Source organism: Aphis gossypii, chromosome 2 (assembly GCF_020184175.1).
Source record: "Aphis gossypii isolate Hap1 chromosome 2, ASM2018417v2, whole genome shotgun sequence".
Lineage (NCBI taxonomy): Eukaryota > Metazoa > Arthropoda > Insecta > Hemiptera > Aphididae > Aphis > Aphis gossypii.
Window position 1 is genome coordinate 83,543,493 of NC_065531.1, and position 14,856 is coordinate 83,558,348.

The following is a 14,856-nucleotide window of genomic DNA, read 5'->3' on the forward strand; positions in this document are numbered from 1 at the left end:
CTAAATGGACTATGGACATTTAATAAAACATTTTCAAATAAACAAAACACACAATGCAATAAATTCTAAAAAAAAATAGTATATATTATATACTATAGTAATTATTAATTGGCAATCAGCCAAATCAAATTCAAGACAGAATAAAATAATTTATTAATAACAGCAATATAATTTAATATTGAAAAACACAATCTCACAAGTCACATTAATTCAGATCAAAGCGATTGGTACCAATTGATACGATTATTATATCATGTCTATTTTAGTGTTATAATGAAGATGATAGGATTCTAAGAATGATATCTACATGTGGCTAAAAAAGTTTTATAGGACATGTTCAAAAATAGATATTTAAATTAATCATACTGATGCAAATAACATTATTTTATAGAGATATCAGAAAATACTAAGTTCATCGGATATTTTGTATTGTACTCGTAGAAGATAAATAGAAATACCTATTTATTAGATAGTATCTAAAATCGTGGCCGTGTGGGTAATTATCATTGGATTATATTGAACCGACCAAATTACGTGAAAGTCTAATTATGAGTAAAATTCTAACTCGATTTTATTACAATCATTACACTACAATATTATTGTTCTAAGTTCTTTAAATTGAATGATTTATTAAAAAATATAAAAACACAATATAATATAAAAGATAATATATAATAACCTATCTGGCTAAACTTATAATATTATCAAACATTTACAACTACATGTAATAATAAGTAATAAAGTACGGATTTAAAATAATAAAACTAAAATAACTGACCGTCTATGGCGATAAAGAAATCAATTTATAGTAACAAATAAAATAAACTTAATTTACCTTTGTAATGATGTAATGTTTTTGTATAAAATGTACCATAACATTAGAAATACTATTCATAATTAAATGGGCTATAAGCTTTGTGTTTGTAATTTCCTAAAAAATCACTTTCCCACATACGCTCTATTTCAACACCATTGTATTCGACAGATTTTCTTTCTAAAAACTTTTCCGCCTCACTTTTAGTGCTGAACGTAAAATAAAGGGAACCTTTAAACGTTTTGGTTTTGAATCTCATAGGAGTGGTTTTCGTAATAACGTTGTCACCAAAGGTCTCAGCGAATTCCAAAAGTTCATCTACGGTGGCCGTCCTCGGGAAACCGCTGCAGTAAATTGACCGTTCGACAATTTCCTTGAACAAACTGCGTTCAGGGACGGGCGCAACGATTTTTGGTTTACGTCTGATCTTTTTGTCCGTTTCGTCGACTTCCACGATACTGTCAACAGCGTTCTTGACGGCTGACGCGATCACTTCCGAGTTTCTGGTGATGGACTTCAACATTTTGAACGTCAACAGCACGCTGATCGGCACCCAGCCGTCGTCATGCTTGATCTGGGCCTGAAGGAATTTGTCGTATGGCAAATTGGTATCGCTAAAATAAAACTCAAGTTGTTTGATAATTTTCAAATCGCGGCTCGAAGTTTCGGAACTGGAACATTCCTGTCCCCAGACTCCAGTGACGTGTTTGAAGCTGGACGCTGCCATTGCGATTTCGACTAAATTAAAACAATTTTATAAGTATAAAAAATAAGTTGTATGTAATATACAAAACTTCAAATTCCATCATTACCTAATGCGTAAAGGTAGGATTTAAGATCAAACGCGACAATATTTATTTTTTTCTATTTTTTAAAACCCCAGTGTAGTCGACTATATTAGTGTAACCACTATATTACTTATAAATTATAATATACCGTCTTAAGTAGAAATACTAAAGTGCACAAATATAATATAATATTTGTAATTTAAATAGAAGAATTAGCGTAGTTACTCGACGCAAAAGTATGTATAAAAAAACGATGTCTTCTGGTCACAATCGCCGTTTAAAAAAGTACAACTCCGTAGTAAAACCACAATGGTGAGACTGAGACACTAGGTATAGAAATAGATCGTAATCCGGGACTCGGACTATATTACTATAATAATATTATGTTCTCATCACTCTATCGTTCTAATTTTCTAAGATATTTTACTTATTATTAAAAATAACCTAAAAGAAAACGTATTCCTTAATAACAAAAACACAAGGCAGTAATCGATGTCATATTATAAAGCTCATCGTTGACTGTTGAGTAAAGCGTTTTGGGTGGCACGACGGGTCCTGTACTGGAAAACCCAAGACACGCCATAGAGCGATTTCTGTATACCGCGTTTTCACTGGTCCGTTATACATTTTAAGCGGTTTTTTTTATCATTTATTAAATACGTGATTCAAATTAAGTTTTAAATTATTATATTAATTTTAACGTTTAATTTAAACAAATAAAAAAAAACTATATATTATTTTTATTACATTTTAAATAAGTATTTAATTAAGTACTGATTAAAGCATTTTTTATACTATGAATAATGAATATTTTGTTACAGCCTAATAATATAAAAAAACCACATAAATCATTGTAAAATCAATACATTCATCACCTCAGTTTTTAAAACTGGGTTGAGAACTTATGCTTGATGATTCATCTTCAGACATGAATAATATTTGATTATTGTTTAATCATTAATTCAGTCCGACATTTTATACAACATAATCTATAATAATAATATACTCGACTTGTTCATTTAAATCCGACTTACCTGTTTTAATAACGAAATTCTCATGTACGACGAAAAGCAAAATACAATATTCCCTAGCCCGATTGACGATTGAATGTTTGGGTGGAACGGATAATCGATATAATGTAGTTTTAAAGATAACTATAAATTAATTTTAACACCAAAATACTTATATGACGTAAGAATAATTTATTAATTATCGATTATTAAATCAATGTATTCGGGAGACAGCAATCACCTAGTCGCCGTATTTGGATCCAAGATAGAACTGAACGAACTAAGACGTTGTATGCCAGTTTTATGCTAATTATTATTTTGATGTCCGACTGTTACTGTTTTCATTCGTTTTTATATGGTACAATACAACAATTATAGTTGGTGTTGACAGTGTCAAAGTACCTTTAAGCTATTGTTATTATTAAATCTTAATGTTTTATCAATAATAGTTATTTAAGTCAATTTTAATTGTGTATGAAGGTTGTTGTTTAAGTAATTTTCCAAACAATATAATATTTGTATATTATACATTATTGTAGTTTATTATATAACAATTAATATGACTATATAGTCTACAATTTCCTTGTTTTCAGTACAAAAACCTTTAAACATCATTTGGCGGTCACTGGTCAAACAAAAATATTAATTAATAACGTTTCTAATTAGTAATTTTTAAATTCAAGTGTTTTCTGAAAAAAATAGACAAGTTTACTTTTTGAAACTATTCAGGATAAATAAATACTTTTATGGTTTGAAAATTAAACTTATTTATAATTTTAAATCCTATGAATATTAAAGATACTATATTAGATACGCATATCAGTTCTCGTGTAGTTCTAAATATGTTTTATAAAAATGTAATGGATTTGAACTATGAGTTTGCCATCGACATGGACTAATCTGAATTTTCTTCGCCATTATTTTAAATAAAACAAAAGCTATATTTAACATAATTCAAACTATTACTTGCATATATAATGCTTCTATTTATTTATTTTATTGAAATGTGATCGTTATTTACAATAAGAATCAGATAGGTGAATCTTTTCTACATAGACATGTATGTCTTATAGGTAGGTACTTATTTGATTCTTGTAACAGAAAAAAAAAGAAAAACAGATAAGTCTATTTACTATAAAGTATAAATAATGTACTTATAGTTATATTAAATAACCTACTAATCTTGTTTTTGTAATAACTTAATAGGGCATTTTAAATTTTTCATTGAGCGATGAATATACTAAACTTAAAAATAATTTAAAACCAATAACCATAGTTATTTGAAATTTTTACCTTGTGTATTTTATAATTTTCTATACATATTACAGGTGATATAGTATATAGTTTTTAAAGAGTTTAATTTTTTTGTAGCAATTTATAGACATTTAAAATTTTCAATTTATTTAAAATTTTTTTTTCTATAAATAATATTGATTATTATTATATTAAGTGTTCATTGTCAAAAACCTTGACAATTCAATAGGAACAAAGTTCTTCATACGTTTTAAAGATTTTTTTTTAACCTTTTTAAGTTCAAATTTAGATAATTTGCTAACCACTTTTTTGTAATTAAGAATGTATAAAACGTTTAATTTTCTAAGTAAATACTTGAAAATTTAACACAAGGTTCTTCATAAGTATTTCACTCCGAAACTATATATACATATTATATATAATATATAATCATAATTCGCTTTTAAGACATTTTAAGTTCAAATTTGGACAAAATTAGATAATATATTTAAATGAAGAATAATGATTTTAGATATTTTTTTATAATTTAAAAATTAAACTAATCGGTACTCGAAATTTGTACGTGTTTATTTTTTTAATAAGAAATTTATATTAGTTTTGTGCCATTTCTTATTTATGTTACGAACCTATTTACACTTTTCTTCACAGTAAGTCGGCATTATCTCAAAAGTTAGGTAATAACAATAATATACTTTATAAATACAATAAATACTACTATAAATTTATTATAATAATTAAATATTAATATATCATAATAAATGCAATTTTTTCGGCAACAATTAATCCAACATACTGTACTAATAATAGTAAAATAAATTACTATAATAACAATATAAATATGTATACATGCATGTATCATAAAATACCTATTATCTATGTCCTATAGTTAGTAGTATAATATATTGACGAAATGTGCGGTCTTCACTCGTCAGGTTTATCGTATGCAATTGAATTTAAATTTAGCTCATAAATTACAATGAGTACAATGCAAACTTACATTCACCACCTACTGTAAGTAACAACTTGCTATGTTTTTTTTTTTACTTTGTTTATTCCGTGAATAAGACGTGGATTTGCCTAGTTTTTTAATGAGCCCTTCAATTTCTTTTATACGCTCAACGGTGAGGGGACAGGTCAATCTCAGTCATAAATTTTCTCAAATGTGTGTAATAGGTATACATTGTGTAGAAAAATTCTCACATACGTGTACGTGGTACTTTTTGTTTTACAACTATTATTATTTTACAGTAAATATATATACATATGTCATATATACTTAATACTTATACTCAGTATTTGATATTAATACATTATATAGATAATTGGCCAGAGTCGCATATATTGTTAATAATAATATAATAATTTATTATGTTACGTTATTTTTTCTTGTCCAGCGTTAAAAATATATACATATTTATATTATATATATCATATAATATGTACTATATATATACAATTATGTATATCAAACAGTATCATATATATTATATTATATATATACCTACAAAAATATTGTACTAAAATACATTATCCATAAATGATTATGTATAGAAACGATGATAATATAATATAAAATTTGTTATCAATGTAATATTAATTTCGTTTCGAACTGTTAATTAAGTATTTGCAACAATGGGTGAGCAGGTGTTTTTCACCGTGAATGCCATTGCCGTTGGCAAGCCGGTTCTGGTGCTGGTGATGGTTGTGGTGGCCGTTCTCGTCCGACTTGTGCGACGCTATTTCGCGCGTGTACACGTCCAGACCGTATTGGCCCTCTTCTGGAAATCCAATCAGGAATGTAATAAAATCGTCCACGATTGTGTGCGATATATATTTGGACAGCCGTTTCTCCTCCACGCCGTTTTTGTGCAACGTGGCCATGAAATCCGTTAGTGGCTTAGACATTCGGAACTGTATTTCCAACTCCCGGCCAGCGAACACTAATGGGTCCTGTGCACAAAATACGATGAAATTATAATATAATTATAATTATTTGTTGATTAATCGAAATGTTAGAGAATTCCAAGTTCAGGATGTACAGAGTAGTTTCTTTAAACAAAATATCTGGTATCTATATGTGATTAATTGTCTCTTCTCTTTATCACGGTAATATAGTTTAATTCACCAAGGAGTTCATTCCGTTTTAATATAATATTTATATTCCAATACTTACTGATTTTTGGAATTTCTAAGTATATGTCTTTAGAACCGTTATTAATTACTTAAATATTGAATATAATTTAAGGAGTGTTGTGTAACGATAAAACGATATAAACTTCTTTTTTTTCAAATTAGAATTATCCTTTTTTCTAAAAATTGTTTAGACTTTTTTGAAAATGTCGATGTATTTAAATCAAAATTCGAACGAGTAGTTTTTAAATAATTAAAATTTGTGTCTAAGAATAATAGATTAATGGTTAACGATATAATCGATTTATTTAGTTTCGAAGATACAAAGAGGAGTGTGATAAATATAAGTATTCCAAAAATTAGAGTTTTAATTAATTATAAAAGGAAAAATGGGGAATGAGCATATTTGGCGAATCACTCTGTACATTATTAAGTATGTGATATACTTTAAAAAACTACAGCACTACATCATGAATTATAGTATAGAATTACTTACTTTCTAATTTGTATCTGTCATAAAATCAGATTTTTAATCATAAATAGTGGATTTCTAGATAATTTGCATTTTTTAAAAAAATCCTTTATATTATACATAGGTATTAATTTTAAATTGTATAATATTGAAAATAGATTAGGTACTTTTTTGAAAATCATAGTGAATGTATACGGATTAAAACTTTTACTTTAATTATAAAAAATTTATGTAATGGTTAATGGTTGTTAAAAAATATATATATTAAATATCTAATCAATATTTACACATACCTATATTATATTTTATGAAAGTAGTATACCTACTAGTATGCTTCTAATTATCGAATTTAGAAAAAATATAATTCAGTAATATTGTAGTTATTTATTCTATTTGATAAATCTATTAAGCTATTGCATACTAAGTACAGAAACCTGCAGAAGAGCAGAATAATACATACCAAATAATCATTAAACTTATGCATAATATGCCATTTTACATTTAGATATACGTGCATTGTATATACCTGATGTGATATGGGAATGAGTCCAAAGAGACGAGTGGCTTTTGTAGGACCCCATTCACCGCTAGCGCAATCCGGCAACGGCACCATAACGGTTTGCAATTCTTCACATATGATTTTGAACTTGCACACGCTCTTAAACTTCATCGGCTCTCCAGTCAGATACTCCTTGGGTGTCACTGAATTAGCGAATATATCCAACAGAAACGCACCGCTGTTGGGAGCGTGGACGCGGAATGACACGATATTGCCCAAGACAGACTTCAATCATACATAAACAAAAGTATTTATGATATAATAAACACGCAAATACGCAATAATGATCATATGGTAACATTATGTTTCAAATGACAAATACTATGTATATAAGAGAACGAGTAGAATACAATTAATATTCAATATAAGTTGTATAGACATTTTCAGCCGTCACATTATAATTAATAGTGATTATAAATTAAAATAATAATGCGATCGGATTTTCAAAATAAAAATGTTGGTGAACTTTATGCACCCATATCGATCCCTCTAATTAATAAATATACTATTATGTATTATTAATGAGTCAAAATGAGTAAAAAAAAATTAGTTTATCCTTTTTTGCAAGCTCGTGAATTTTGAAAAATAACAAATAATAGTATTTTCTCAAGAAATAATAAATGTTGATTAATGATTAATATGAACATCAGTGAATTATATAATTATAATAATTTCTTATTATTTTCATTTAATTAAAATGCTAAAGATTAGAACAAATTAAGCAGAACATTTTAAAAAATAATGAAAATTTTAATTGTCTTTAATTTAAAACCAGATCATTTAACTTAAAACCAAAACCCCCTGTATATTCTTGTAAAATATCTGAGCACTTTATATAGATTTTATTTAATAAATGAAACGTAATAACCTGCATTGTATTGACATAGATATTTTATACTTAATAAACAGTGTATAATAAGTATAACACTATAATATAATAATTTTACAAAAAGTTTTATGTTTTACCTGCATGACAAAACGCTTCAAGCTCACTCCATCATACGTGTCCCCTTCGCTTTCATAGAATTTTAAATTGTAGTGGAATATCAGGTTGGATTGCATGTTGGTCGGTATTGCTATTCTCACTGTGGCGGCTCCTGGAATTATAAATTTATGAATTTCAGGTGCGCCTCTAGCGAAAGTTTTGAATATTTTCACGCCTTCCTAGTTTTGCACGAAGGTAAATGTAACGCGATTATAATTAAGGAAATTGCAATATCGTATACGCCGAAGGAAGTCCGCGCGATCATTACAAAATCGCTGCACCGGATAGAATATGATTATTACTTTACTTAGTTATTAGAACTTGACTCGCCTAAATAATTATCTTGACTCTAATTGACTACGAGAAGTGTTCGAGGAAACCAATAATATGTATGATATTATTAATATAATACGTACTATATATAAATGTATATATTATCATATATTATTATGTGTTTGATGTTTGGGGTCCATATAAATTTACCTATCCTATATTTAACACCATTTGATTTTTTTTTATCACTTTTATCATAACATCTTAAAAATATGCGTATTTTGTATTTTAATTTATGGTCCACCCAATTATGATGGTCACAAAAACGAATTAATATTAAACTGCGTCCACGCGTGGGCTGTATTGAAAATATAACAAAAATATTTGAAAAAAAAACCAAATATATGATGAGTATTATACATTATTTATACGCGCTATAGTTTATTTGGTATACCTATAAATTAATGTTTTTGCCTTTCCGGTACATAAATCAATAAAATATAACAAATCTATGCCACGCAAAAAATACTGTATCGTTGGTATATATGCTGTCGTTATAGAAATCCACTTTTGGTGGTCTTATGTACGTATATATACTTTGCCGATTTGCCACGCTTTTTATTGTAGAAATCGCTAGATTGACGTAAGTTTTATTATAATTGCGTGGCATTCGACAGGATTTAGTGTAGCGTGTTGCGAGACGACATCGATTTGCATAATTTATAATATTAATTCAGGTATAGGTATATACATTATTTTATCATTAGTATTTTATAGACGCAATGTCATTATATTAAACTAGCATATAGTTATGGATAATCATTTATCATTAAAGTTATGCTGCGAATTTCTTGGTCGTAGCCCATTCATCTACCGTTTTACAAAAAGATAAATTTCCAAACGGTTCTGGTTTTTTTACAACAAAAATTCATTTTCATTTCATATATATTTAGGTACTTAAAACTCTCTCAAAAGAGGTGTGGTTAAACATGTGTTGGTGTAAACTGAGTAAATTATAAAAATTTTATAGAAAAATCATATATTATTGTGAATTTTTTATTAAAATAATATTAAATTTTAGCGTTAAAAAAATGCACGTATATAAAAAAAACTTTTTTATACAATCCATAAATGTAATTTTACTCATTGAACATTTGTCAATGAGTTTCCTAATGAACTCTTGTTTTTTTAAAAATGTATATGTGTACTGATGTGACTGTCCACTGAGCTTTAATTTAATTTTTTATATTTTCTATAGGAACCGTTTAGGAATTTATCTATTTGTTATGCATTTTTTTTTTTGAAAATAAGCAAACAATAAACAGGAGCCGTTTGGGATCCGTCGAATTTTTTTCCCATAAATTGTAACTTTACTGTAGTCATATATAATTCCAGATATTCTAATCAATCGACTTGAGCAGTTATTTTTTATCATGTAGAAGTTACTCATATAAGTCAGTTACACTTAAATGAAAAATTATTTTTAAAATTATTTAAATATATACCTATATGTATAATAATATAATTAATTTAAATTAATGTAACCAAACTTAACAAAGTTAAAAAAGTAATTTTCTCATCGGTGTAATTATTATAATAGATAAATAGATATGATATATCTAAGTATATGTTATATAAGTACACCGTACACACATACACATATATAAGTTTATACTTTATACGTATTATTATATTATATGAATGAATGGATCACAATATGTTTATGGTATAGTGCATTGTATGACTAAATTTATAGAGGCATTTTAGTATTTATTAGTATATAATATACTCCAAACTTGAAGGTTTAAGATTTTAAATAATATGAATTAGTATGTTCATACAAATATATTTTAATCACTTATATTAATTACTGAGTTTTTGAATTTTTATACATTTATAAATAATAAAAAAACTATACGCCATAAAAGTTATCAAGACATAATATATCACCTGTTGCATCCGTGTACATGACAGCTTTCGTGTTTGAGTCTGGGAAGTAAAGGCCGTATCTAAAGAACAGAGATCTGACGAATGGTAAATCCTCAAAATCTCGTTGAGTAATAGGATTTTTGAGTAACTGCCATTCGGGTTGAAGTGGGAAAAACTCATAAATAAACTCTCGAGGATCCGTTAGGAAGTAATGGTCGTCGTATTCATATCTACCAAATAAAGTATAAGTATTAAATAATAAATATAAATCATTTATATAAGTGTACATTATTATTTATTACAGCGGTTCTTAAACTGTGCTACGCGAAACTAATCTAGGGGCTCCGCGGACACATCTGAATTAAGTTCATATATTATTATTCGTTAAATTGTAACAAGTTACATTTATATTGTATGAAATTCGTATTTTAGCAATTTATTGATCTATAAATTTCTATGAGTTGTAAAATTGATATTTCAAGTTTTTAGGGCTCCGTGAATTTTTTTTAGTATCTCAAGGGCTCCGCGAAAAAAGTTTGAGAACCGCTGATTTATTTATTTATTTATTATATTGTATATACACGAGAAAATTAAACAAAAATGTGTCTTATATTATAATAGGAATTTCATTTTTTTTAAACAAGCATCGTAAGAATCACACTGTGAAATTTATTAAATTAAATATATTTAATTTAAATAAAATAAAATTAAGTATAGTAATAAAAGATTTTAAATATTAATTCAAGTTAAATAATATTAATAAATGACAGCGAATAAGTAATGAGAAGTATGTAATTACTCAATTAGGTATTTTAAAATATATTTATTATTACGTAAGTACTAATAAAAATTGTTTTTGCAATAAATATATTTATTATATGCTTCATAGCTCATCTACAGGATTGAAAATAGATGTGTACTATCTTCAAAATAATTTATTGGTTCAAGACTTAAGATGTTAATTTATTGTTATGAGAATTGAGTATTATTACTTATTATTTATTAAGTAGGCACTAACACACATTATATTATTATAAATTGTAATACCACTAATACCTAACAAATAATATTATTTTATGTAAAATTAAAAATATCATTATAATAAAAAAATATAATTCGTATCTAACCTGAGACTGTCAGATTTCCCTTTGGCTCCGACTTTGGGTACTTCTTTGGCGTTGACTAGATGCCGTGCACCCCAATTGCATTGCACAAACCGCCATGCACCGGCAACATAGACAGCGTTCCATGAGTTTCGGAATCGACTATCCTCGAAATGAACACCAGGCTGGTAGCCGGCCGACTTCGAGTATCCTTTGATAACGACGCAGTGTAAACCAGCATAACTGTGCATTAAATTTGTTATGTATTTTAAATAGGTAGCTACATTATTTAAAATTATGTCAATAAGAGCATTGAAATGTATATATATTTGAATAATTTAAAGAATAAAATTAAAACATAATACAAATATGTTATCGTATGTTACGAAAAATATCAATTACGTTTAAAGTAAAATGATGATAAATAAATGTTAAACATTAAATGATAAAATATTGCAACTCAAAATGTTTTAGCCGTCGTTCGGTAATAAATTAAACATTCAATAATTTATAATAGTCGTATTAAACCTAATAAATACGTGTAAAGCATAAAGACCAATGTGCTTATTTTGTAACCTTACCTGCATAATCGTTTGAATAATACATGGTAACTTTCCGTTCCGTGTTTAATGCCTCTGAGTAGACCCATTGGCGTGTCACCCCTCAGATTGTCATCAAAATTCATTGTATTCAAGTTTTTGACAGTAATCCACCGGAAAATGGTCCTGGATAACAAAAATTGTAAAATATTATTTTATGTTTAATTTAAACAATGAACAAGGAGTTGGAATAAAAATGTAGAATGTGTTTATTATTTATATACAAATTGAACAAATTAAGTATAAATCAGTGTTTTGATGAAATAAATTAAATGTAGTTTAATAATACCCAAATTTAAAATTATATTTAAATGTATTTAGTATACATTATATTATAATGTATATTGTATAGTTATTATTATTTCTATATAGTCAATAGGTATATATATTATTACCTGGCTTTTTCTATATCTGAACCACATTTTCCCACCAACATTCTTACTAAATCTGTAAAGGTTTTTTGGTCTTCTTGTGCTACCTGTAAAAATATATCAGATATAATTTAATACATATTTTTACAATCTATAATATTTTTTACAATAAACATAATAGTGTTGTATAGGGGCTATAGTCTTGAGGGAAAATTCTATTGAGTGATGGAACTTCGCGGTAATAGACAGATTTTAATGTATAATATTATTTAATCATAAAATTGAAAAAAATAATAATTGTATTTCTGTTTAATATACATTTTATATCACATCGTTTATTATAATTTATTTTGTTGTATTTTCTATACATGATTTTAATTATTATTTTTTAGCTATTAGTATATTATCATTTTTATTTATTAAAATGTCATAAATAATAACGTAATTATTAATATTATAGACGACGGGGATTAATAACAGTTAGTTTTAACAGCAGGTAGGTAATCGTTTTAAAATATAACGATGTCCATAAATCGTTATACCTAGTAGATAAAATATAGTTTATAAACACATCAAAATTGCTGTCAAATATATTCGTTTTAATATTTTTAAGAAACTTAGAATGTAGCGTTAAACGTTATTGTGTGTTTTCTTGTCATTGAAAACTACCAGAACGAATCAAAAGTAAAAACCGTTCTAATAACGGAAACCACAGTTTGAAAAGGATCATCAAAGTCTATAAACAGTGCTTTGTCATTTTTTGCTATGTTAAATAATGCCTAGGTTATATACCTACTACAATCATTTCACTGAGTAAACTTTTTTACAAACAAGTTCAAAAAAATCACTAAGATAAATCTTCATTTATAAAATAGGTATTATTAGTTGGTTATCGTTAATTTTTCAAATACTATAGGAGTAATAATAATAGCATAATACCTATTATGAAAAAAGATTTAACTGTTTAAAATGTATTGGTTTATGGTTACTTTATTAAAACGTTAAGAGTATAAATATAATATACGTGTATACAGTATACTATATAGTCTTTTTTTTAGAGTTATACAAATCATTTAGGTTATAAGGTTTTATCACTACATCACTCTATACTATTGTGTTTACTGACCTGTGTAATACCTACTATTTAAAAATGTAATTCATTTAATACAGTTGTATCGCATACATTTTGAACAAATCACTAAATATTTTAGTACGAGTATATAGTTAGTAAGTTTTTTGTAGTATCGAATATATATATATAATAAAAATATCATATTATATTATAAACGGTGTAAAAAGTGAGTAACCGGCTATGTCTAATATTTACTGTTCTGTTTAATCTTTTTTCTTTTAAAAATCGTGCAGTTTCTACTACTTTAGTTTCACAACTAAATTGGTTTAATAATTATTATAATACTACTGATTTTAGTTTTTAAATAAATTATTTTTTCATTTCTTAACTATACGCCTACATTTTAAAAATGTTTTATGTAATTGGCCCAAATCCGTTTAATATTTCAATAAATAAATTAACAGAATAAAGAGTTATTGACGGAAAAAAAGAGCATTACTTATAGCTACCGTGCTCTAATTTTGTTCGAAACACCTTATAAAATGTGTATTGTAAACATTTCTAGAAAAAATATACCCAGCGTTGCAATCGCTTCAAACCCATTACCCCTTTCTTCTAAAATATACCTATTATTGTGTTATTAGAATTTAAGTTCTTTAGGTGCGATTTTGTAGTACCAACTAACTTTGCCTACTACTAAAATAATGCGTGGCAAACGGCCTGTTTCTTTGATAAACATGTCTTACCGATATGGCAATCTGGTCGATGTGTGCAAACTCCAACGGGTCTGAGTACAGCTGAAACTTTGCTTGGGCCACGCCATGCGGCGATGGCGGTAGCGGCGCTTTGCCCGGGTACGGTTGTACGTTGTCATTGAGCACCTCAGCCGTCTCATCTGGTATCGTTGAGTCGTCCAAGTACAGCGATTCGGCCATCATGTACTCGCTGCGCTTCTCGTTTATCAGTTCCAACATTTCGCTGCTCTGTTTCTCTACTAGAGCCGCAGTGGCAGCTCTAAAAATAACAAAGTTAAACGATTAATTATTATTCGTTTACACTGCATAATTATTATTTTATTGTTCTATTTGTTCATCGTATCTTAAAATTGATTTTAATTTACACAGAAAACTGAAATGTGACCAGATGAAGATTACAATCGACAAAAATATTGTTTAAGTAAATACGTATATACATATAATTAATATTCCTATGTACATTGTACATATATGCGTGCACCCACAGATACGGTCAAATTTAACTGTAATTACCGGACGTCTGACACGAGGTCATATACCTGTACAAGAAGCAACTAGGGGGAAGCATTAGTCTCTCCAGATTAAAATTCAAATCATCGCATAAATAAAAATGTTATGGCTTTACTCACACACGACTTATTTTGAACTTTGTTTTTCTAGAACTCTATATAGCATCTGTAACTATTGAATTCTAATTACTAGTTATTTCAATAGGAAGGGGAGCCCAGAGAGCTAGTCGCCG

At 27.4% G+C, this 14,856-nt stretch overlaps 2 protein-coding genes across 3 annotated transcripts in view; both read right to left on the minus strand.

Moving 5' to 3' along the window:
- Nucleotides 1-259: 259 nt before the first annotated feature.
- Nucleotides 260-2,877, minus strand: LOC114129924 (la protein homolog). Of its 2 annotated transcripts, none has more exons than XM_050199686.1 (2): nucleotides 2,637-2,877; nucleotides 260-1,552 (listed from the first exon to the last, which is right to left on the minus strand). In XM_050199686.1, exon 2 carries the CDS (start codon nucleotides 1,539-1,541, stop codon nucleotides 888-890), a length of 654 nt encoding a protein of 217 aa, XP_050055643.1. In that variant the 5' UTR covers nucleotides 1,542-1,552; nucleotides 2,637-2,877; the 3' UTR covers nucleotides 260-887. The 2 variants fall into 2 exon arrangements, with proteins under 2 accessions (XP_050055643.1, XP_027850595.2); XM_027994794.2 differs by lacking the exon at nucleotides 2,637-2,877 and adding an exon at nucleotides 1,627-2,011.
- Nucleotides 2,878-4,566: 1,689 nt separating this feature from the next.
- LOC114119784 (hillarin) overlaps nucleotides 4,567-14,856 on the minus strand; it is a 39,201-nt gene continuing 28,911 nt past the window's right edge. Inside the window, exons 5-12 of the mRNA XM_050200059.1 lie at nucleotides 14,106-14,373; nucleotides 12,312-12,394; nucleotides 11,899-12,042; nucleotides 11,342-11,560; nucleotides 10,236-10,444; nucleotides 7,994-8,124; nucleotides 6,995-7,252; nucleotides 4,567-5,816 (exon numbers count right to left, since the gene is read on the minus strand). Of these exons, the coding sequence (XP_050056016.1) occupies nucleotides 5,460-5,816; nucleotides 6,995-7,252; nucleotides 7,994-8,124; nucleotides 10,236-10,444; nucleotides 11,342-11,560; nucleotides 11,899-12,042; nucleotides 12,312-12,394; nucleotides 14,106-14,373 (1,669 nt within the window). The 3' untranslated portion in view covers nucleotides 4,567-5,459. The remainder of the gene's footprint in view (nucleotides 5,817-6,994; nucleotides 7,253-7,993; nucleotides 8,125-10,235; nucleotides 10,445-11,341; nucleotides 11,561-11,898; nucleotides 12,043-12,311; nucleotides 12,395-14,105; nucleotides 14,374-14,856) is intronic.